The 24,654-nt window shown below is 38.4% G+C and overlaps 1 protein-coding gene across 1 annotated transcript in view; it reads right to left on the reverse strand.

Moving 5' to 3' along the window:
- Positions 1-24,654, reverse strand: part of sdk2b (sidekick cell adhesion molecule 2b) — a 599,022-nt gene that overhangs the window by 107,147 nt on the left and 467,221 nt on the right. The window contains exons 6-12 of the mRNA XM_055229370.1: positions 22,745-22,856; positions 20,267-20,457; positions 16,825-16,908; positions 14,317-14,511; positions 10,172-10,288; positions 8,362-8,529; positions 6,919-7,021 (exon numbers count right to left, since the gene is read on the reverse strand). Coding sequence (XP_055085345.1) covers positions 6,919-7,021; positions 8,362-8,529; positions 10,172-10,288; positions 14,317-14,511; positions 16,825-16,908; positions 20,267-20,457; positions 22,745-22,856 — 970 coding nt within the window. The remainder of the gene's footprint in view (positions 1-6,918; positions 7,022-8,361; positions 8,530-10,171; positions 10,289-14,316; positions 14,512-16,824; positions 16,909-20,266; positions 20,458-22,744; positions 22,857-24,654) is intronic.

Genomic DNA, 24,654 nt, shown 5'->3' on the forward strand with positions numbered 1-24,654 from the left:
AGATGCTGTTGACATGGCATTAGCCCACAAAAGTAATGAGATTGTTCTTTTGATGTTAAAATATAGCAGGCGATTGAAAGTATTTTAAGTGGGATTAACTGTCTAAAATAAAATGTAAAAAATATCTATGTATTATATCTAATCTAACAACACATCCTAATTTAAAGGGTCCACATTATTTTATGATCTATGTTATAATGTTTTTTCCTCATTAAAACATAACTGGAGTTGTGTTTCGTTTTTTCTCCCAACAGAAAACACTCTGTTCCACTTTGTGACGTCATCGGGTGGTAATACAGGAAGTGCTCCACTGTGTTTTTAAACTCCATACATTTTCACTTAAATGATTTGGATTATTTCGGCCCTGTAATTGCTCATTTCTACTTAACTAAAGATAAAAGGGAGCTGTTAACTTGAAAACTACCACTTCATGACATCACAAGGTGGAACGGAGCATTTTGAGCTTTGGAGATGTTACAGATTAATAATGAAGGATTACGGAAACATGAGTGAAGGAAACAAAGCACAACTCCAGGTATGTTTTTGAGGAGGTAACAACATTATAACATGGCTTAAAACTCACAAGAGTCAATTTTGCATAATATAGGACTATAAACTAACTGCTTTTAATCAATTAATATAACTTCATTTATTCCAGAAAAGCACTTTGAGCAGATTGAGTTGCTAAAATACAATCACTTCTCTTTAAAAATGTGTTTTAAAGCAGCACGCAGTAAGCTAATTCACACTTGTGTCACCTGAGATGTGTAATATCATGATTTCCTTTCTAACGGTGAGAGCGGTAAAACAGTTGGTTGAGTTTTGAGTGGGAGTCAGTGGGAGCGGGGCCTCACAAATATCTGCACAGGCTCCACTTTCACTGATAACATGGTCCAATGCTTCACCACCATCTGCTGACAATAGTACAGCTGGGTTCACTTGGGCTGACGTTAGGTAGGCAAAGTTACTTCATTTGTATTTCAGTTTATAAATGTGCAAATTTGAAAAAGTCTGCAGTAGAACAATAAACCGATTTTGTAAATAACTGTTCTTTTTTTTTCAAATCTGTAAGGTCAAAGATGTTACTTTCAAGTTAAATGTACTTGCAAGTATTGTGGCTCATTCAGAAATAATTTATTTACATTTTTTGCTTGGAAGCACTTACTGTTGCGAACAATTAACTCACAAATGAATTCCAAAATTTTCATAACAGAAAATATATTTGACACTTCCAAAATTACCAATAAAAATGATGTTTAGTTTAGTAGCTGCTTATTTAGGCCTTGTAGGTCAAAAAGAATTTACGTTTTATAGTACTCACTCCAGTCACAAGGGGTCATTAAATAAAGTAATTAAATAGATAAATAAACTGGCTCATACTGTTTATTTATTTATATTTATAGAGGGAAACCCAATGAGAACACTTGGGCTCTCTTTTTCATGGGTGCCCTGTTTAAAGTCATTTCTTTACTGTGAGATGCCAAAATTATGCAAAGCCCAGTGAGGTAACTATTGGCTCTGTGCTCGACGGTAGCCGACAGTTGGCTCAACCATTTCCGTTGTAATGTAATGTCTATGAGGTTTTTGCTGAGTCGTGCTAAAATCAATAAATCCTGACAGTTCAGGCGGTGGACAGGGAGCTGCGGGTGGACGTCACTTCTGTGTTTACATCTTGTGTGTGTCGGGGCTAATGCTAATGCCACTTCCAGAGCCTAATAAATATTTAAATAACACCACTGAACAAAATAATCTAATCTAAAAATAATTCGGTCACCCTTACAACAAATTTAATTTAGTTGTTATGTTGCATTTAATGATTTAAAAGAAGGTTCAAGGTTTAAGGTTACTTTATTGGTAAAGTAACCCTAAAGTAACCCTAAAGTAAACCAGGTATATTTTTATTTGTCAGTGAATCAGCTCGATCATTTACACCAGGGCCAGCCCAGCCTATAAACAGATTAAACAGCTGCTTAGGGCCCCATGAGCTCATACATGTATATTGCAAATAATATATCAAGTTTTATTGGACACAGAGCTTGTGTGTTTACAGCAGCCTAAAACAGATACTTTTGTTTTATACCTATAGTACCAAAATATCTACTGCTGCCTACATTTGTTTTTGATCCGGTCAGAGGTGAGGGCAGCTATGTGTTTACACCGGTGTATTATAGGACCCTTTATAATGTAAATTTAAGCCCACTGTCGCCAACTGGAACACATTAAAATCCACCAGAAACTTGAAAAAATGTCTAGAATTTTAAAAATCTTGACCCTCCTTATGTGTTTGTCTACTGTTCTTGTGGATTTGGTAGTTTTCAGTCTGATGTTGGTCATATACAATTAGTCAAGGTGATGAGAGCATAGTCACAATGTCGTCAGGAGGTATCCGCTGTCAGGGGCCCAAGAGACAAATTCAGCTTAGGGCCGCCTGAAAGCTAGGGCCGGCCCTGATTCGCACATATACACTTCATCTGGAAAAGTGACAACAGATTTTAGCATTAGCGCTGATTTTAGCACAACTTGGCAGAAACCTCATGGACATTACACCAGAAATGGCTTGTCCCTCCGATTGGAACTAGCCCACGGCCGCTGTGCACAGAGCCAATTGGTTTTATATTGGACTATACAATATGAGCTGAATAGACTGCAGCGAATTTGTATGCAACGAAGCATTTTACTGAACTAAAAAAAAAAAAAAAAAACTAGTTTAATTCCAGGTCTCAGGTCCATTTACTTTACCATCTTTTCAGATAAATAGAATCCTGTTCATTCAAATGTAATGCCTTTAACAACACAACTTAACCCCAGCAGCATGGAGCAATGTGATTTAAACCCTCTGTATAGACTGTAATTGCTTTAGCTCCATAGCATTCTGTCAAGCCCCATTCTAAATATACCCGCTTACCCACCTGCTGGAAAATGAACAGCCAACTGCATTATACATGACACCGACAGATTGTATTTTAATTAGTTTTGACGTACAATAATGACTTAGCACAGGTATAGCTTGTTTCTCTCATTCCCATATTATGAATCTGTCGCAGAATTCGCTATTAGCCAGGTATTTTATCTTTCCTTTCTCCCCTCGGCCTCTTTTTCGAACCCCCGCACATCAGAGCATGAATATCAGAGCCTCCCGATGTCTGCATATCAAACGTCGCCATTGCTGCTCATCAAAACTGCACAACTCAAATAGCCAGCCTCAGATGTGGGTCCTGGTCCGAATGGAAAGTGACAGAACGCCTCACTGATTGTTGGCGATGTTTGATAACCGTTCACCTGGATGAAAAAATAACTGTTTGTAGTTGTAAACTTGTATTACAGGTTGCGTGGAAGTGCATATAGAAATTGGCAAATGTATGCAGTTGGCTCCGTACACAAAGGTACCCATCTAGTTCCAGCCATCTTCGTCCAAATGATATCTCTATGGGGTTTTTGCAGAGTTACAAAAATAAATACTGGCAAATGATGCAGTGGACAGTGAGATGCAGGTGGATGCCACTAACTGCATGTTAAACACTTGACCAGAGGGCACTTCTGTGTTTAGAAAGGCAGGTCTTAGTCATAAGCCGTATAATAGAAGTGGACTAAGGGACTGTAACATTATCTATAGAGTTTGGGTCTAGCTCCAAATGCTAACACTTGCTCAATTATGTATATTATAGTAACCAAAAAGCCAATCAGGAGTGAGGTTGTTGAAGGTACTTGCCCCTTCCTGTCCCACACTGCTGGGGTGGTAGCGGGTGGCTGCTTAGCAACACTGTCAATCAAACTCGTTGCTTAAGCTAGCACGAACAACCTCAGGGAAAGGAGGCTGATATTGATTTACGGACAAAATAGTGAAATAAAAACACCAGGATCAGGGTCAGAATGACAAGCCTGACAGCAGTGAATACAGATAGAGGGGCCAACCAGTTTTCAGTACAAAATGAATCAGTCAGAGTTGATGGAGCTGAATCAATGGTCACTTGATGGAACGCAGCTAGTCGGCTAGCTATGTCTATCTATAGCATATACTGTATAAAGAAGTGAGGGTAACATCACCCATAGCTCATCGAGGCTAGCGGTTACAAGGGCGAATTTGCAGCTGAGCTCCACATTTGGAATTACGAGCACATGTATCACAGGCACCGAGGAGCCAACCCAGAGCGAGGTTGTTGAAGGTAGTGGCCTTTCCCAACCGCACCACTTAGCAGGGAACGGGCACTTAGCAATCAAACTTGTTGCAAATGCTAGAGGGAGCAACCTCTAGGAAAGAATACGTCTGATTTGTCTATTATTAATGTTCATATCTTGATTGTGTAGAGCTTGTTAATACGAACATTTTAAGGTGACAATTTTTCAATGTAAAGTGAATTGAATGCAGGAAGCACGCCCATGATCACCCCCTGTTTGGAATGTGGAGGCTAGTACGTTAACTATGTCTATTTATATATACAGTATATTAGCTGTAGGCTGTGTAAGTTTGTGGTCTTAGTGTCTCAATGCTAATGCTAACTTCTGAGCCTAATACATTTTAAAATAACACAGCAAATTGAAATAAGCTACACATAAAACAATTGGGTAGTCTTTACCATAAATTCAACTTTGTTTTGTTAGATTTTACATTTTGATAAAAGTTAGCATTAGCATCAAGACAATTTAGAACAGAGCCAATTGGAAAACATCTCAGGATAGGAAGAATAATGAGGAGCTAGCAGTAATATGAAGGTCTGACAAAAGAAAATGGCAAGTGCAAAGAAAAAAACAAAAAACATTCTATTGGCAAGGCATCGTTTGATTATAGTCCAACAGTCCGTATATGCATACTGAACTTTCTGTAAGCACTGTAATGCGTTTGATGTATTCTTCAGATGGCTTTTTTTTAAACTAAAGCCAGTGAGAACAAAACAGACCAACTCCTAATGGTAGCTAGAAATGTAGACTCACACTATGGTTGAAGTTCAAATAAGCAAAACATCTATTGCAGCACACCAGGGCATTGCATAAGAAGCCAAGTGATTCAAAGGACAGCCACACAACAGTAAGGGAAATAATATGAGAAAGCTGGAACTTTCTCAATACTTTAAGCCAACACATTCATTTATTTAGTTTTAAATGCACTTTGGATGTTTCAAAAGTTCTTGTTTGCTCTCCACTGAATTGCAGTAGTCCTCACTGATAGATTTCAAACATGACTATATTTACAATTTTGTTTCTACTTCCTGTCTGTTCCATAAACGTCCCATTCATTTTTTCTTGTAGACTTTCCGGAAAAATTAATATTAAAAGTTTTGACCCTTGCTCGGGAATATGTGGTAACTAAAGACTACCATAATTTTATTTAAAGTCTGTTTCTGAGACTTTTTAAACAATTTGCCGAATCTTTGTGTGCCGGGGCTAATGCTAATGCTAATTTTGGAGCCTAATAAATATCTAAATAACGGCACTGACTGAAAAAGTCTACACCTAAAATAATTGGGTCGTCCTTACAACAAATAAAATTTTGTTGTGTTGTATTTAACATTTTAATAGAAGTCAGTGTTAGCATTAGCATTAGCACTGACACACAAAGACGAACCTTTCTAACTGTCCTTTGGTGAAGTTTTCCCCGTATTTGTAAAGCGTTTAACATGTTGTCATTGACCTCCACCTGCAGCTCTCTGGTCACTGCCTGACCCTAACCCCCCAACCTCTGACCCCTGACCCTTAACCAACCCACAGCTTCCTGTCCGCTGCCTTATCTGTTAAGATTTATTGATTTTAGCGTGACTAGCGTAAAAACCTCATAGATATTACATTAATGCCGGAAATGGTCAGTCCTCTTAACATTTTCAACCTCAAAATCCACATCGTTAACAAGAAGCAGCAGAAATATACACCTCTACAACCAATCTTCATTGCAATACTAGCAGTTATCATTACTTTTATCATTATTATTTTTATCTAATTTAAAATAACTTGCTGTTTGAAGAAGTATATTCTTATGTTATATCTTATTGCAATACAAAACATTTCAAATATAACATCTCCTGTGATTTGTTATGTTGTTTGTTATGTTAAGACTCACAAATATTAAAGTGCCCATATTACGCTGTTTTCTGATCTATAATATAATGTTTCCTCATCACAAACAGACCTGGAGTTGTGTTTTGTTTCATTCACTCAAACCCTGCATATTTAAGCTGAGTTCTTCTCTCAGACTGAAAACACTGTGTTCCACCTTGTGATGTCATGTGGTGATACAGGAAGCGTTCCACTGGGTTTTTAAACTTCTTTCCTTCACTCGAATCATTTAGATAATCTCAGCCCTGGAACTGCCAATCTCTGCTAAACTAAATGTAACTGTTAACTTGAAAACTACCACTTCATGACATCACAAGGTGGAACAGAGCATTTTGCGCTTTGTAGATGTGCGCAGACTAATAATAAAAGGTTACTCAAACATGTGAATGAAACAAAACACAACTCCAGGTCTGTTTTTGATGACGTAACAGCATTATAACTTGACTTAAATCTCACAAGAGTCAATTTCTCGTAATACTGGATCTTTAAAAACATCCAGCGGTATTAACACCTGAGAGAAAACTGAAATATGAAGAATCTCACTCACTTTTGAACATGTTTGTATCGGTCTAAACTACAGGGTTAGCAGATTCGACACATCATATGGATATTTTGTTGTTTGGAGAGGACATCATAGTACCAAAATGCAATCATTACGTATAAGATTCAGTTAATCCTGTGTACTTATATTGCTCACAAATACCTCAAAGTATTGTAAAAACCTCTTTCAAACACACACACACACACTTTCGTTTTCTTCTTCTTTTTTTAATCTTGTTCAAACAGCTCACACCTAAATCCCAGACGCGGCTCGTGTTTGAAGACCCTGGCCTTGGATGTACTTTATTTCTGCTTTCTGTAATCGGAGCTTACCTGACAGAAACACTGGGGTCGTGGGTCACTCCGCAGGTCAGAACTGCTTTGGTGCCTTTGATAACGCTCTGATCCTGAGGGGGGGTGGTGATGCGGGTTCGAGCTACGGGTACACACACAAACAGAAGAAAATATCCGCTTTTAGAACGCAAAAACAAGGACATAAAACAAGACAAAATGTATTTTCACAAAGTCATTCCAGACAAAGCGACATGGCGGTTTCGGTGATGGATTCTGGTTGTTGATGACTTCGTGTTGCACAGAAGAGCGGCTTTTGTATCAGGAAGAATTGGCTTTATCATTGCATCTACAATAGAACAATTTCACAAGAGTTCTTTGCAGAAGTGGTGCTTAAAAACTGTGTTCAAGTACAGATATGTCAAGAACTTGAGATGAACTTCAAATGTGGGAATATATAAAGGCCCATAATGTGGTGAAGGTACATCTTGAAACCTCTCAGCTAAAAGTATTGTTATTGCTACTCCTCCTACTACTACTATTACTAGTACTGACATTACATGATGATAACTACTTACAACACTCATACCCAACTAATACTGTTAGGGATAAAACAGTCACCATGGTAAAGTAGGAGGCCACACATTTTTTCCAATCTTTTAAATATTTTTACGTCTTGACAATAAATGTAACAAAAACAGCACTTGACTTTTAAGTAATAATACTGCTGCTACTGATACTACTGATACTGTTGTTGCTGCTGCGACTACTGCTACTGCTACTAAAAGTATTACTACTACAACTGTTACTGCTACTATAACTACTACTACTGCTACTACAACTACTGCTCCTACTACATCTACCACTACCACTGCTACTATTACTACTACACCTACCACTACTACTGCTATTACTATTGCTACTGCTATTAATATTATTATTACTACTACTACTACTGCTGCTACTACTGCTACTACACCTACCACTACTACTGCTATCGCTGTTACTACTGCTACTGCTATTACTATTATTAATATTACTATTACTACTACTATGACTACACCTACCACTACTATTGCTACTGTTATTAATATTACTATTACTACTACTATGACTACACCTACCACTACTACAGCTATTACTACTACTATTACTACTACGACTACACCTACCACTACTGCTATTACTATTATTAATAGTACTACTACTATTACTATGACTACATCTACCACCACTACTGCTACTGCTACTGCTACTACTACACCTATCACTACTACTGCTATCACTATTACTACTATTAATACTACTACTACTACTACTACTACTCCTCCTCTTGTACCTTCTTCAAATCCTACTTAACTGCCTTTACCATATCGACTACTACAACTAGTCCTAGTACCTTCCAAAGCAGCACTCCTGATCACCACTTCTGCATCATCACCGTATCGTTTTCACCCATCCCCATCTGCTCCGTCTCTCACTCACCCCACACCACGAGGTCAGCGGAGGCCTCGTCGATCCCCCTGGAGTTACTGGCCATGCACGTGTAGGTCCCGGCGTCCGAGATATGGGAGGGCGAGATCAGCAGACTTCCCGATTCCAGCAACGTAAACCTGGGTAGCTGCACAGATCCGCTGGCTAACACGCGCTCACCTTCAGCCCGGGTGGAGAGATAAGAAACAGGGTGCATTAATCAAAGAGGACATCCGGCCAGTGGGGGAGCTGTGACGGTACAGGCTAATCACGTTTATTTGTGTAGAAGCATTCATAACTGAACAGCACCGGAATGTTAAACAGGGAATAACTTGAGGCAGTAAAAGTATGGAGCAGTAGGGGGAGTCCAGGTAGTAACTTTGAAATTAAATCTAGGGTTTAAAACTGTCACATTAGAACCTGTGTCGCCGGAAAATTAACCTGTATATAGAGGACACGTACAAATGTCTTAGTTTTTGGACAAACCAAGCTCAAAACTTCCAGAAATCACTCATTGAGCTGCAGAAGTTGCACTAGCGCTGAAAAATGATTGGCTGTTGAGAGAGAGTCCATTTACGTTTAAACCAGCCATGCCCAAATTGTGGCCTGGGGGCTAAATGTGGCCCACAGACCAGTTGTTTTAGGCCCTCAAGCTTCCAGGTGAATTGTCCCATATCACCTTAAACAGTACTTTTTACTGTATATTCCTGAAAATCTACTTTAACAAGCCCATATCAAATATTTAATGTGTCCTATTGAGGATGTAAACATGAATAAAAGTCTAGTGGTTCAGTCTAACTTGTAATAATAACACAGATTTGAAGTATTCACTGTATTGGCCCTCAATCGGCCCTCAGCTTCGTCTATGTTTTTATATGTGACCCTTTACGAGAAAACCAAACCAACTGGATTGTTTTGTGATAGAAACTGGCAACCCAAATGAGAGATTCATGTGAGGCTTATTCTGCTTTCTGATTGGATAAAACGCCAAATTACAATATAAACAACTTGGCTATCAGTGTTTTTGTAATGAAGAATAAATCAACATTACATTTATTAGCAGTAAAAGCTGTTTATGATTTTAACATGTAGGCCTCATATGGACTTAAGTCAAGTTCATGAAATTTGAAATACAAAACTTACATGTATAGCTAAGTGGTAAAAAGGGAACTTGAGTAGAAAGGACTGCTCTTAGGTGTAGTGAAAAGTAAGAAGTATCCACTAAAAGTACTTAGGTTAAAGGGCCCATATTACGCTACGTTCTGATCTATGTTATAATGTTGTTTCCTCATCACAAACAGACCTGGAGTTGTGTTTTGTTTCATTTGCACATGTTTTATTGTCTTATTGCATATTTAGACTGTGTTCTTCTCTCAAACAGAAAACACACCGTTCCACCTTGTGATGTCATGCAGTGATACGGGAAGTGCTTGACTGTGTTTTAAAACTCCCTCACACTTTCACTAAAATCATCTGGATAACTTCAGCCCCGGAAGTGCCGATCTCTAGTGAACTAACGGTAAAAAGAAGCTGTTAAATTGAAAACTACCACTTCATGACATCATAAGGTGGAACAGAGCATTTTGAGCTTTAGAAATGTAGACAGACTAATAATAAACAGTTACTGAAACATGTGTGAATGAAACAAAACACAACACCGGGTCTGCTTTTGAGGGGATAACAACATTCTAACAGTTTTGCGTAATATAGGACCTTTAAGTATAGATAGATACTTAAAATATATATTTGAGAGACACTTATTACACTGTGCCAGCAGGTGGAGCTCTAGGTAAGCTTCATATTACAGACTCAGATGCGATACCTTTCTGCCAGGTGATCGCCGGCCGGGGGGCTCCGGATGTCTCGCAGTGTAAGATGACCGACATCCCATCGATCACGGTGCTGTCCGAGGGTCCGGCCGTAATATTCGGAGCGATACCTGCAGGACACAGAGGAAATGCGCTCAGGACGGAGGAGACAGGAGCTAGGGGGCTTGTGAAGTCGACATAATAGGAGTCTGGGGAGAGATTAGTGTTTAGGTGATGTCTTTGTCACAATAATTCTTGACAACGATTGACAAGGATTTTACCTCAGAGTCCATAGCGCTGGTATTAAAACTGTATTACGTAACTTTTCTCTTATAAAAACAAGCATGTGTTGTGCCAAAGGGTTTGTGAGTGCTCGAAAAAAGTTTGATACAATACCAATTTTCTTCTTTCACAGTTTTAAATGTGCACCGTGTAACTTTTCTGGGGAGTTCTGTCACTTGCTTGTCTCCATGGAGATTTTATGGCTTTGCATGAATGTTGCAGAGTATGGCATTAAACAAACTCATCTTGCATTCTTTAAATTACAGGTGTTTTTACCATAAAAACATGCCTTCTTATTTAGAGCGGGGATACTTTTATTTATTTTACAGATTTGTAACTTGGCCTGGGAGCATCACCTGCTTGTCTCCATGAAGAAAGATATATTTAATGTCATACTGCGGAACTTTCCAGGCAAAGAAATCACAGAAAACGCAGTGTAAATGTACACTACCCAGGAATGAGTTTGGTTTTAGTACAATATTGAGGGAAAAAATACCTAAACCAGCCGTATATGGTTAAACTTCCATATGCCAGGGGAACTCTTAAAACTGATAAAACATTAACCTGATTTGCTGAACATGGACTAAACTAGGTCTGAATTGTGGCTAAATAAAATCTAATTAAAGATTAAATAACTAAACCAGGAACAAAACAGTGGATCTATAATAGGACTAGGTTTAAGTCAGATTTGGTTAGAATGAACTAAATATAAACCAAGTCCAATCTAGGTCTAGTCAGGTTTAAATGAATATTAAACCAAAACGATATCAGGTTTAAATGAAAAATAAACCAGGACTAAATTGGGTTTAAATGAAAACTAAACCAAGACTAAAGCAGGTTTAAATGAAAACTAAACCAGGATTAAATTGTTTTTAAATGAAAACTAAACCAGGACTAAATGAGGTTTAAATGAATACCAAACCAGGACTCCACATACAGCTGTAACAGATGAGGCAAATGGCAAAGTGCACCAGACTAATAGGTGATCTGCAATAAATCAAAGCCCCTACGGATCGTCAGGAATAAAACTGTAAAAAACATCGTAGCTCCCAAGAGAAAAATTGTGAAATAGTTGGGGGAATAATTCTGACACCAAATCAGGACACACATAGCGAGTGAGGGAAGGAAAGAGGAAAGAGGAAAGAAGGAAAGGAGCTAGGAGCTAGGAAAGAAAGGCTGTCAGGACGGAGAAGTGGGACAGAGGAGAGTAGAGGAATATCATGAATTCTGATAAGAGCCCGGAGTGACGGCTGAGGCAATACAGACAAAGTGAAGAAAATTAGATGTCAAAAAAATACCAAATTGGAGCAGGGCGGGTAAAATGATTATGGGCAGTTTAAAGACACAGGGTTAGCGTCACGTATACACAAGTACATAGAGTACAAGTACATAGACCGGGGAAGGTGACACTGAGGCTGTGCAGTGAGTAGTAGAAAAGAAAGTGAAATGTGAACATTTTTTCGGCTGTGCAATGTCATAATAATAATAATTTCTCACATGCTGGTTTGATATTGGAAAAAAAAATATGGTGAGACCAAGGGAGTAATTGGAAATACTGTAAATGGGTCCATGTGTAGTACTTTTTTTGGTGCAGGATCCAATAAATGCTTATCTCAATAGAAACGTTAATGCTTTGCCTAAAAATGTTCCTTAAACTTCTCCGTAGGTACAAGCAGGTGACATCGCCAGTAAGATTGCACTCACAGGTCAGATCTGTGGAAAGGCGAATCCGCTCACAATAGTAATGCAAGTGTTTCAAGGCATTTTTTAGCAATTAGTTTTTTATATATAAATGAATTAGAGATAAGTTTATTACCGTACTGTGGGACATTTTACGCATAGCAAAGCAATAACACATTCTTCTTGTAAGCGGGGCAGCCTCTTCACAGATCTGACCTGTAAATGTTATCTTACTGGTAACGTCGCCTGCTTGTCTTCATGTATAAAGGTAAGTTTAATGCCATACTGTGGGACATTCCAGGCAAAGCAATAACATACGGAGAGGAGCACGATGAAAGACACCCACCTCCCATCAGAAAAGTTGCACAGTGCACCTTTAAACTGTGTTGCATCAAAACTATAATATCTAAAATTTTCTGACACATTTAGGTTTTGTATTTGAAGAGAAATGCCATAAAAATAAACAAGTCTAAACCATTACAATGCCTAAAAGTACGAATGGTTACAATACTTCTGTACTGATGTTTGCAGTGAGAGTAACATTCACTCTACAAATTCAAAGTATATTATTTTAACAGCAGTAACTTTACTTTACTTACTTTTCTAAACAGAAGTCTCAAGACGCTCAAATATTTGATGATGAGAGACAGTGCATTGTCCTGTAACCAGCTCTGAGTGTGTGTGTGTGAGTGTGTGAGTGTGTGTAAATAATGCGTCTTGTCCCGCAGCAGCAGTGGGACGCCTCTAGAGCAGTTCAAATGGCTCAGCAGGAACCAGGAAGTGTCTAAATTAACTCACTCATCTCTATTTCGACACAAGACCCGGCTTTTGTTTAATTTTATCGCCCCTGACACATTTCCATTTTAATCAAAGGAAATTAAATTAGAAGAATTGGTTGATTTTTTTGTACTTGGTTAAGCTTTTTGCAATTTTACTCTACTTGTGCAGCTTTTCACACTTTGTTAAACTTGTTTCCACTTTTTGCACTTTTTTTACACTTTGTTTACGTTTTGTTAAGCTTTTTCCACTTTTTGACACTTGGGTCCGCTTCGTGCACCTTTGTCGTACTCAGTTAAGCTTTTTGCACTTGTTTGCAATTGGTTAAATCTTTTGCACTTTTGTCACACTTCATTAAACATCTTTGCACTGTTTTGCACTTGGTTATGCTTTTTGCACTTTTTTGCACTTTGTTAAGCTTTTTGCACGTTTTTAGCACTTGATTAAGCATTTTGCACATTTTTGCACGTTTTTAGCACTTGATTAAGCATTTTGCACATTTTTGCACGTTTTTAGCACTTGATTAAGCTTTTTGCATTTTTTTGCACTTTGTTAAGCTTTTTGCACCTTTTTTTGGGCACTTTTTGGTACTAAGGATTTGCAATTTTGGCAAAGCAATTACTGAACTCCTGGAGAGAGTTTCTTTAGACTCCTGTGTAAAGATCTGTCCTTATAATGTTTTGTTGAAAAATACTATATTATATGTGATTTTTTCAGTGATCATCTTATTTATCCACACTTGGGACTGGCTAAAGACCGATATTCTAATAGTACTAATAAGCCCACAAGAGTATTGCTCTCAAATACAACTCAAATAGAAATAAGTATTACTCACATTACAATAAAACTTTGCATACTTGAGTAATTGATACAGTGCTTTAAACGTGCTGATGGAGATCTCGATAAACAACACAAAGAAAGGTTTCAATTAGGATCAGAACTTAAAGCCGCACTATAACTTTTCTGGTGGAGTGTTTCCCTATCTACTTGTCTCCATGGAGATGTAGGTAACTTTCCACATAAAGTTTGCAATCTATAAAAAAGACAACTTGAAGTGGAAATGTGCAGCTGGATCCAAAACTCTGAATTTTGAATTTTTTGGCGGATCTTCAGAAATTCAGAGATTTGAAATAGGGAAGTTTGTGGAAGTTTGTTCTTACATAAAGTAGGAATTCTACATCAAATTTCATGAATGAGTCCAATCAGCTGTAACTCGGCGTGATGGCATGACCTGCTTGTCTGCGTGGAGATAGATGTGTTTTATGCCATGCTTTGGAACGTTCACACAGGAAGAACATCTCCCTGGAGACAAGCATCAGACACGCAATGCACTTACAATAAAACAGGACCAAAATACAAGAGAACAAAGGAGCTAGTAAAAGCTTCATTCTGTTATTTCACTGTAAACACTATTACTTACTTGTTACAGCCAGGTATGTGTTGGTCTGCACCTCTCCGGCCCCATTCCGAGCGAAACATTGGAACATTCCCGTGTCATCAGGCAGGAGGCCGTTCACCTGTAGACTCCCCCCCGCTAGCACTCTGTACCTGGGCGTCTTTACCGGGTCGATGGGCGCAGCGTCTTTGTACCAAACCATGTCGGGCTGTGGGACCCCTGCGGAGAGGACGGACAAGGAACGGTCAAGTCACGGCGTTCACAGCATGTGTTAACAACACTGGTATGTCAAAAGAAAAAACCTATTCTGTAAAACTGGACAAAAGGTCTGGTCTTAAGATATTTGTATTAATTCGCTCTATATGATCCTGGTATTTTTATTTTTGCGATTTTGTCTGTAAATAAGGATATGAACATTAATAACAGACAAAACAGTCGCCTTCTTTCCCTGAGGTCGCTCCTATTAGCATTAGCAACAGGTTTGAGTGACAGCGTTGCTAAGTGGCTGCTCCCTGCTAAACAAGTGGTGCAGGTGGGAAGGGGCGTTGCCTTCAACAGCCTCGCTCCGGATTGGCTCTTTGGTTGCTAGGATACTTGTGGCCAGAATTCCGAATATGGAACTTGGCTCTAAATTCGTCGCTATAATTGCTAATAGCTTCCTTTGACTGGAGCCGAACACTACGGGGGACGTCACACTTAGTCGACTTCTTTATACAGACTATGTTTTGGACACACCCTCTCATTCAATGTTTTTAATTTTTTTAATTTTTACTACTTTCTACATTTTAGATACACACAGAAGACATCCAATATACGCCGCAAGATAAATGGAATTATGTAGCAAAGAAAAAACATTAAACTACTTCAAAATATTTTTCGACAAAGCAAAAGATGGTTACTTTGAGGATTTGAATATAAGAAAAAAAAAAAAAACATTAGTAGAGTTATTTACTTGTGTTTTGTTGCTACATAATTCCTCATATATTACTTCATATATTTAATTTTGATGTCTTTTGTGTGTACATAAAAACGAAGAAAGTTAAAAAAAAGAAAAAAAACATGGAACAAGATGACGTGTAAAAACTTTTGACTGGCAGTGTGTATATATTTATATCATTATTATGTACTTAATTAATTATTTTCCCCAAGCACATATATTCTTATGATTTACTGACAGTGTGTGTGCCTTTTAGTCTACGTAATGTAAATATCTTTAATTACAAACCGCTATTTGAATATCAATACATCAAACATGTCACACAACTCAAGGAGAAGTGAAGGGGACAACAATAGGCTTATAAATCACTTTGCATCTGCTCCTGTACTGTTCTTATAGCTAAAGCTTATATCTACAGTTTTTGGCATTAACAAGAATTCTTCCGTCTACTACGCCCGCCACAGAGATATACATTATTGCGTTCGTTCTGGGAAACAAAAGAGCTTTGTTTGTGAAGTGTAAAGACAGTTCAACCTTTAGATTTAATGCATATCAAAGTTAACTGGCTTCCTTGGGTTTTTAATGAGGTTTTAAAATAACTTGAACATATAGAGCTGTAATTCCCAAACCAAATGATACTTCTAACTAACTTTTCTATCTTTTCATGGACTTTGAACATAATCGTACTTTATTTGAGTTCTTATAAGTGAAGTTTCAGTTTGCGGTGTTTGCAGGGTCGTTAGTCCTCGGCAGTACTGTACTTAATTTTGTTCTAAATCCCGGAGCAAAAAAAATACTCAAGTAAAAGTATTAAATTACCTGTTTAAAAATGTACTTAAAGAGTAAAAAGTTAAAATATTTCGCACTGATTTTGAGCTCTATTAAAGTTCCAAATGTATCAGTTTTGATACAGACTTGGGCTGAATTTTGTTCAACAGAAACAATTGAATCGATTTGTTTTTTCGTAGTTGTTTTTGTTGATATATTTTTGTTTGCTCGAATTGTCAGTGTTAAAAATAAACCCCTCAGCCTTTTCAGAAGACTGTAATAAAACTGTAACAAAACAAAACCTTTTACTTTTCAGTCCAGTAGTGAAGTAGAAAGTGCAAATACCTGCTCTCAAATGTAGTGAAGTAAAGTACAGATACCTAAAATGTATACTTAAGAACAATATTTTACTACTTTTAATTCATTACATTCTACCACGGGCCCTCATTTTGTATTACAGTGGATGTCATAGTGAATTCACAGTCTTAACATTAAAACATGATAGAAACCTGCTCAGTGTACAACTTTAAAATGGCATTGTTCAACTCTAGAGTGTAGTTTAACATCCATAAAGACGATTTAAAGTATTATTAATAAAAATGTATTGAATTTTACTTTAATTAGAACAATGCTCCAACTATGTTCACAAACGTGTCCTGATCCTAGAAGGCATAGTACTGTCCACAGGGTAAAATTTCCTCTTAAAATTTGGAATGTTCCGCAGTATGGCGCAGTAACTTCAATTGTGCATTTGTGAACGTACCAAATACTGGCCCTGTAACTTGGCGTATGAATAAATATGGATTTTGGGTAAGTCTTGCTCTCACCTCTGGCCTGACAGGGAATATCCACCACCTTCTCCATCTCCGCGGTGATGTGCTTCTCAGGTTCCTTTACAAACTGGGGTGGTTCTGTGGGACCAAAAAATAAATAAAATAAATCAAAAACACTTTTAACCTCACATTGGTTGAATCAAGATTGAAGACGTCCAGAGTCAACAGTCCAAAACCATCATAAAAATACCTATCTGATCTGTAAGTTGACCTCGTAGCATCACCTCCTTGTCTCCATGGAGATAGATAAGTTTAATGCCATACTGTTGAACATTCCAGACAAAGCAATAGCACCTCCATGGAGACAAGCAGGTGATGCTACAAGGTCAAGGCTAAAGTGGAACAACCATCCATCTCGGGATTCCTTCCTTCTTGGAAACATGGACAACATTTCAGAGCCCCGAGCTGGTTCCAAGTTTAAAATCCAACATGGCTGCACCCTGCGCTGGGATAAGCTTTGATATTCGACTTTTAAAGTGTTGATAGTCCTTGTGTTCTTTTAACTTTAGTTGTTCCCTCCTGTCTGTGAACCTGTCCCTGCACTCTGAGAGGTTACACGAAGCTAATGACAACAAAAGCTTAAAATCTCTCAAACATTCATTCATTACTTACAATTTTAAAAACAATGTTCGTAATAAATTGATTTAAACTGATTATCATCGTTGGCCTTTCCCCTAGTTTTATAGCTAGTTTTATGTCATTATCAACCACCTGAATGTAAAAAGTCTGAGAAAATGTTACTCTGAATTCTGAGTTCTGACCTTTAAGGAAAAATGGAACGTAGCATTACTCTTCACCAGAAAAGTTATATAGTGCCCATTTAAATAGTATTTTTTAATGGCAAAACCCTATTTTTATCACTTGAAACCATAGATTGCATAAAGAAGTGGACTAAGTGAATGTGATGTCACCCATGGCGTTCGGCTCCAGTCAAATGAAGCTCATCGAGGCTAGAGCAGTTATAGGGACGAATTTGGAGCCAAGAACCATGTTTGGAATTCTGACCGCAAGTATCATAGCAACCAAAGAGCCAATCCGGAGCAAGGTTGTTGAAGGTAACGCCCCTTGGTTTAGCAGGGAGTGGGTGCATAGCAACACTGTCAATCAAACCTGTTGCTAACACTAGAAGCAGTGACCCCGGGGAAAGAAGGCGCCTGATTTGTCTGTTATTAACGTTCAAATCTTGAGAGAGGGGTGACGATTTTTTTATGTAAAGTGAATTGGAGTCGATGGAGCCGGAAGCGCAGCCCATGCTCACTTCCTATTTAAAAAGCGGCGGTTAGCAGGTTAGCTACGTCCATTTATATATGCAGTCTATGGTAGCAACAAGCATTCTCCACACTCACAAATTCATTCCTACACAGCTCCCAGTTACACCGCATCTAGCCAAGTTTAAGGAAATCTTTAATTACTTTTACCCAACTCTTTTGCCACTTGAAAAGAACCCTTTTAACTCATTGCGATGGAGTTAGCTAGCGTTCACCATACTTGTGCTTAGGATCGCAACGCAACCTTGAAAACATCAAAGTCCCGCAATGAAAGCGACTTGTGCTATGCCATTAAACAGTATCTGGAGGCCAACCATTAGTCTCCTCCTTTTAAATCAATAACTCTTTTCCCCTCGCTGCTTTGACGACTGCGCTGCTATGCCTGCGACAACTTTGAGACAAATTATATTTAGATGAATTTTGTATCGATGTCGGAGTGGATCTTACACATACAAAAGCCACTGGGGGCTAGAAACAATGAACCTATTTTCTGTAAAGATACTTAAGTGAGCTGCTCTCTGTCGCTGGAGTGTCTCTGAGCTCCCGGGATTTTTCAGGCAAAACAAACCCAAAATAGCTTACATAAGAGTTGTAATGGAGGATTTGGAGGAGGGCGTTAAAAGGTCGGTTTTATAGCTTCGTAGCGTTTTGCAGTAGTAATGGCTAATTAGCATTTTGCACCTGTTTCACGTTTCTCTACATTTTAAAATTTTATTCAACTGGAGGGAGGACAATAGTCGCATGCATGTATATTTAAGCATTTAAAAGCATTATTAAAGACGACCTATTGTGCTTGTGTCTGCTCTATAGTTATAATCTATGACACCCGTGGAACTTTATGTTATAATTTGCACATTTTAAATCACAATATTCATCTAAAACGACTTAATAAAGAAACAAATCCGCTGAGTTCCACGTTAGAAAACTTCAATAGCTGCAGATCACACTAACGGGCAACATATTTTTTTTTTCATTTGTACAAAAATGACTATGCAAAGCTGCCGAATCCTACGTGTAACACCGATTGCGAAAATAAAATTAAAGAACAAAGTAAGTACAGAGCAGTGGGTGTGTTGGCGGTGGCGGTGAACATGGGGGTTTGATTAACCAAATGGTGTCTTGAAAGTAAGCGATTAACGACTGCTCAAACACACACAAATCACTCCAAACGCAACTTCGAGAGGGTAAATGAGAAGGAAGCAACTAGAACATGGTTACAAGCTCTGAAAAGTCGATTTTGCAGAATATCTTTGCTTTAATAAACCAAGTCTAATATATAATGTACAAAAGTTATTTCTGTCACTGCCTGTTTTAGAGATTAGATATTAGTTTTACCCACGGCTCTGTTATTAAATCTGGATAAGGTACTAGTCCAACCGTTGTGAGCTGGACTAGTGGTCAGCCCATTGGTACTGCAGCAAAAAGCATTCCTCCCATAGAGTGCAATGTAAACACAAACTGCTCATGTTCGACTGACAGGGACCGTACAGCTTTAAAAAGGTCCAATCACATGGTAATTTTAGCCTAAATGCTTCTTCTCATTTCAGAATACTTCAGTTATCTTCAAAACTGTTTTTTGTTTGTTTTTTTTGCTTTGGCTCACTCTTCTCCACTTTATCTACTCTCGCTCTGATTGGTCATAGCCAGTGTTTATTTGGACAAGAATTTTTAAGTTTTTAGTTTTAGTGTCGATGGGACTTGTACAGATGTGTTCTTGGATGTTGTTTGTTTATGGTTTTGTTTGGGGCTCTGGGATTAAGAAGTGGATCTCGTCTCCAAGTGTTCCCTTCGTTCATTTATGTTTAGTTTTTATCATTTGACGGAAATATCATTACTTTTTAAAGGGACTATATTACGCTACTTCCTGATCTATGTTATAATGTTGTTTCCTCATCACAAACAGACCTGAAGTTGTGTTTTGTTTCATTTGCACATGTTGCTGCATGTCTGACATCACAAGGTGGAACAGAGCCTTTTGAGCTTTGGAGATGTAGACAGACTAATAATAAAGGGTTACTCAGACAAATGTGAAACAAAACACAACCCTGGGTATGTTTTTGATGAGGTAACAGCATTATAACATGACTTAAATCTCACAATAGTCAATTTTGTGTAATATAGGACCTTTAAATTGGCGGCCATGTTTAAACTCCCGGGCTTGATCTTACCCAGCACGTGCAGATAGGCTCCAGCGCTGACAGAAGGCACGCTGCTGCTGCGGAGAATGGCCTCACACTCGTAGTACCCGGCGTCGCTCACCAGGGGGCTCAGGATGGTCAGTCTGCGGCTAAAATCGCTCAGACCCGTGTTCACGATCACGCCGTTTTTCCTCCACGTGATGCTCAGTTTGATCAAAGGCCTGTGTCAAAACAAAGACGACCAAAAAGTTACTAATGAACTTTAAATTGTCCTCCACGTAGCTTTCACGAAGAGTTTTACTTTCTGCCACAGACATCTCTACCAGCTCGTTTCACATCAATTATAGCACGATTAACATGCGGTGATGGCGGCTCTTTGAATAGCTTTGATTCTCAATGACACTTATCAATCAAACTGAAGAATAATTAGATGGTTATTTCACCAGCGTACAGTAATTGTCATTTACTTTCATAACGGACAGCTGGTGAGCTCTGAACAACTGTTGGATCAATAAAATCTGACATTGTGTGCTTGGGATAGAGATGCGGAGAATAGCAAAGAGGGTTCTGTATGATGTTTGACAGTGATGTACAAACGTGTAGTGAAGTGGATAGTTTGATATGAGCTACAAGCAGTGAAGACTCAGGATAAAGGTGTTCTGTGTAACCTTTTTGGCATGTGGGCTGCCACCTTGGAGATGTTATTCCTTTGCCTAGAAAAAAGAATGCTTTGACTGTCTAGAGGAAGTGTGGTATCATTTATAGCGTTCGGCTCCAGTCAAATGAGGCTCATCGAGGCCAGCGGTTATCGGGGCCAATTTGGAGCCGAGTTCCATATTTGGAATTCCGACTGCGAGTATCATAGCAAAGAGCCAATCCGGAGCGAGGTTGTTGAAGAAAATGCGCTTTCCCATCTGCACCGCTGGTTTAGCAGGGAGCGGGCGCTTAGCAATGCTGTCAATCAAACCTATTGCTAATGCTAACGGTGAAACAAGGCACGTGATTTGTCTGTTATTAATGTTCATATCTAGCTAAATAAAAATACGAACATTTTGAAACCCCAATGACGAGCCTGACAGCAGCAGTCGTGGAGAGTGGCGTGACAGTTTTTCCAATAAAGTCAATCGAGCCGGAAACGCGCCCATGCTCACTTCCTATTTGGAATGTGGTGGCTAGCAGTTTAGCTATGTCCATTTATATATACAGTCTATGCATTTAATTTAGGTGTTTATTCAATTACACATGTTTTTATTGTCCCAAATATATCTGTGAGTGGGATCACCTCTCCACAGATATGACCTACAACTTGAGTGTGTGGGGCCACTGGAGTCTCATTGGATATAGACAACTTTAATGACAGACTGTGGAACATTCTGGGCAAAGCCATAACACATCAGCCAGAGTAGTTGCATGCGTCTTTAAGATAACAATAGCAGACGTACAGTCGTTTAGATATTGGTTCACAACCTTTAATTTTCCTCATTATGGGATATTTCTGTTCTCAAATTCACCCAACACATGTCTACAGACCTCTCTATGACAGAACTGGCAGCTTGCCGAGGATTAGATCAGATTTCTTTGTGCAGTTCATTTCTAAATGCAAGGGCACTAACCACTCTGCTAATGTGAGAACTAAGATCAATTTTTACGTTTCAAAGCATATTAAAATGATGCCAATTCTGATTCACAGATAGATTTTTTTTTTTTTTAATTCAGAAAAAACACAATCATTCGAATTCTTGCTTTTTCCATTGTTGGTCCTGGGGTGTGGGAATAGTTAAAAGAAGATCACATGATTATTTAAGGCTAAGGACTCACTGCAGCAGGACTGAGATGGGAAAAAGGGCTTTTGGGTGTTCTCCTTCAAAAAAATGGAATATATTTCAAGGACAAGCTAAACTGGATACTTTGGTGCCACAATTGTTTTATAATAATCTGGTAACAAACATTTATACTCACACCTGCATCTGTTTTTAATGGTTTATATGGACGTATTGAGTTATTTGCTTTGTTTGTTTTTTGCTTGTATGGCTTGTATGTCCAAACTCTTTTCACCGAGGGAAAATATATTTGACACGGATGGCCACAGTCAATAATTCAGATGGTGCATTTAACACAGTTTTGACTTCATACTTTAAATATAATATTAGGTCTGTATGACAATGCAATGTGATGTTATTTAGGTTACATTGGTAGGATTACTCAAATTTGCCGTAAAAAGTGCTGATTATGATCAATTGGGCGAGTTCAACTGAAGGCCTGGGGGCCAATAAAAATTGGTCTGAGGGCCGCATTTGGCCCCCGGACCATAGTTTGGACACCCCTGGTCTAAGTACTCCCGTTGGGTCTCTGTATATAAATAAAGATGAAGGAAGATACTGAAATGTAATACACTTCTTGTGAAAGGAAGGTTTTGGAATTTAGGTGTAAAATGATATGGTCTGGTTTGGATTGTCAAACACTTGCAAGAATCAGGTCTATGAAACATAACACACAGTATATCCTTACCTTGCATTGGCCACACACTCCATAGTAACCTCCGATGTTCCTGTCACCACACTCGTATTCCTCGGCGGGATCACTATAGTTGGAGCGATGGGGTCAGCGGGGCCTCCCACATCTACAAACACACACAAACAACAACGTCTGAAATAAAATCCAAAAGCAAAACAATATCTACTGCCAATGTAAAGTGTCAAGCGTTTCTGTCCACGTCTTTGGCCCCAGGCTTGGACAACGATGCCCCAAACATTTAACTTCCAGTGAGAGAACTCCGTGGGTGTTTGTTGATGTGAAATATTGAAACTGACCAGGGCACACTCAGAGTAGCTCAGTCTTGACAGGGTAAGGCAAAGCAGATGAGACAGGGCGCTAGCTGTGTATAATAAGATGCCGAAAAACAAAACTGAGGCTGTAGAGAATGAAGGAGACCAACCTCTGACTGATCTATATGATATCGCTCATCTTTTAAGTTTATAGCTATGTTTTATCTACTGTATCTTCACCAAAACATATCTGGAGTTGTGTTTTGTTTCATTTGTTTATGTTTATTAAACCTGCATATTTACTTTGTCCCGCTCTCCAAAGTTGCAGTTGTTCCTTCTTGTTTTTAAAGTCCATAACCCTGCCAAATTGTTATGGTAATGTTAGAGCATTGACCACATTCTATATGTTGGTGACAGTAGCTCAGTTAGTAAAGTGTTTGCCCACTCACTTGGCAGTTCAAATCTCGCTCTCGACATAAACATTTTTTCGAGAAAGGGTCAAGTCGCAGTAGTAGTTATAGGGGCAGTAGTAGTAGTACATGAATTTAGTTTACTAGGTTTGCCACACAAGAAAATGTAAAGTCCTTTGTACTGGGGCGACAGTAACTCAGTTGGTAAAGTGTTTGTCCACATCAAAGGTTGGCAGGTCAAATCCCACTCCAGATGTAAATATCATTGGTAGAGCGATCAGATCCACAGGTTGGTGGTACAATTCTGTACAATCTCCCACACACACATTCATACACTGGTGTATGCATGTGTGTGTGTCAATAGTTCTTTGATATAAAGCACTTTGAGTGCACAAAAGGTGTTAAAAGCTCTGTATAAAAATGTGACCATTTATATCCAAGTCTTAATCTTAATTCTTAGTATTCATTGCTTTCAGCTTCGACATTTTTTACCATTCAAAGGATGTAATATTTTGCTTTAAATTGCTCATCGCTATGTACAAGTAGGAAAGTACTGTAGAATTTTTAGGTATCTGGATTTTAATTAAGTAAATTTTAAAGTGGGAACTTTTTAGTTTTACTTTACTAGATTTGAGAGCAGTATCTGCACTTTCTGCTCCACTACATTTTTGAACTGGACTGAAAAGTGAAAAGTCATTTTCATTTGATTTGAGGGGTTATTTTCACCATGTTCGTGGTAAAATCCTGACGAGTTTTCTAGTTCAAGCTTCGGCTTTGAGCAAACAAAAATAAATATTCAAAATTCATAAGAAAAATTAAGAAATTCTTTCACATTGTGACTGTTGACCAAATCTGTTTTTAATCAATATCACTACATTTAACACACAAATTAACACTTGTGTGAAATACTTTTACTTTTTACCCTTAAAGTGCATTTTTAAACAGCTACTTAAATACTTTGACTTAAGTCGATTTTTTCATACTTTCATACTTTTGATTGAGTAACTTTTTACTTCTGTATCTGTACTTCTACTTAAGTAACACAATTGGATACTTCCACCACTGACCATAGATTAAACCCACAGATTAAAATTCCAGCTAAAAGTAGTTTTAAAAAGCCAATATAATAAATAACACAAGACCACAGGGGTTAAAAGTCCACAAGTATTTTTTAAAATTGTTTTTCTTATTGGGAGCTAACAGTCAGCGAGGCCGGTAGCAGCATTAGGGGCACAGGCTTGTG

Source organism: Periophthalmus magnuspinnatus, chromosome 19 (genome assembly GCF_009829125.3).
Source record: "Periophthalmus magnuspinnatus isolate fPerMag1 chromosome 19, fPerMag1.2.pri, whole genome shotgun sequence".
In the NCBI taxonomy this organism is placed as follows: Eukaryota; Metazoa; Chordata; class Actinopteri; order Gobiiformes; family Gobiidae; genus Periophthalmus; species Periophthalmus magnuspinnatus.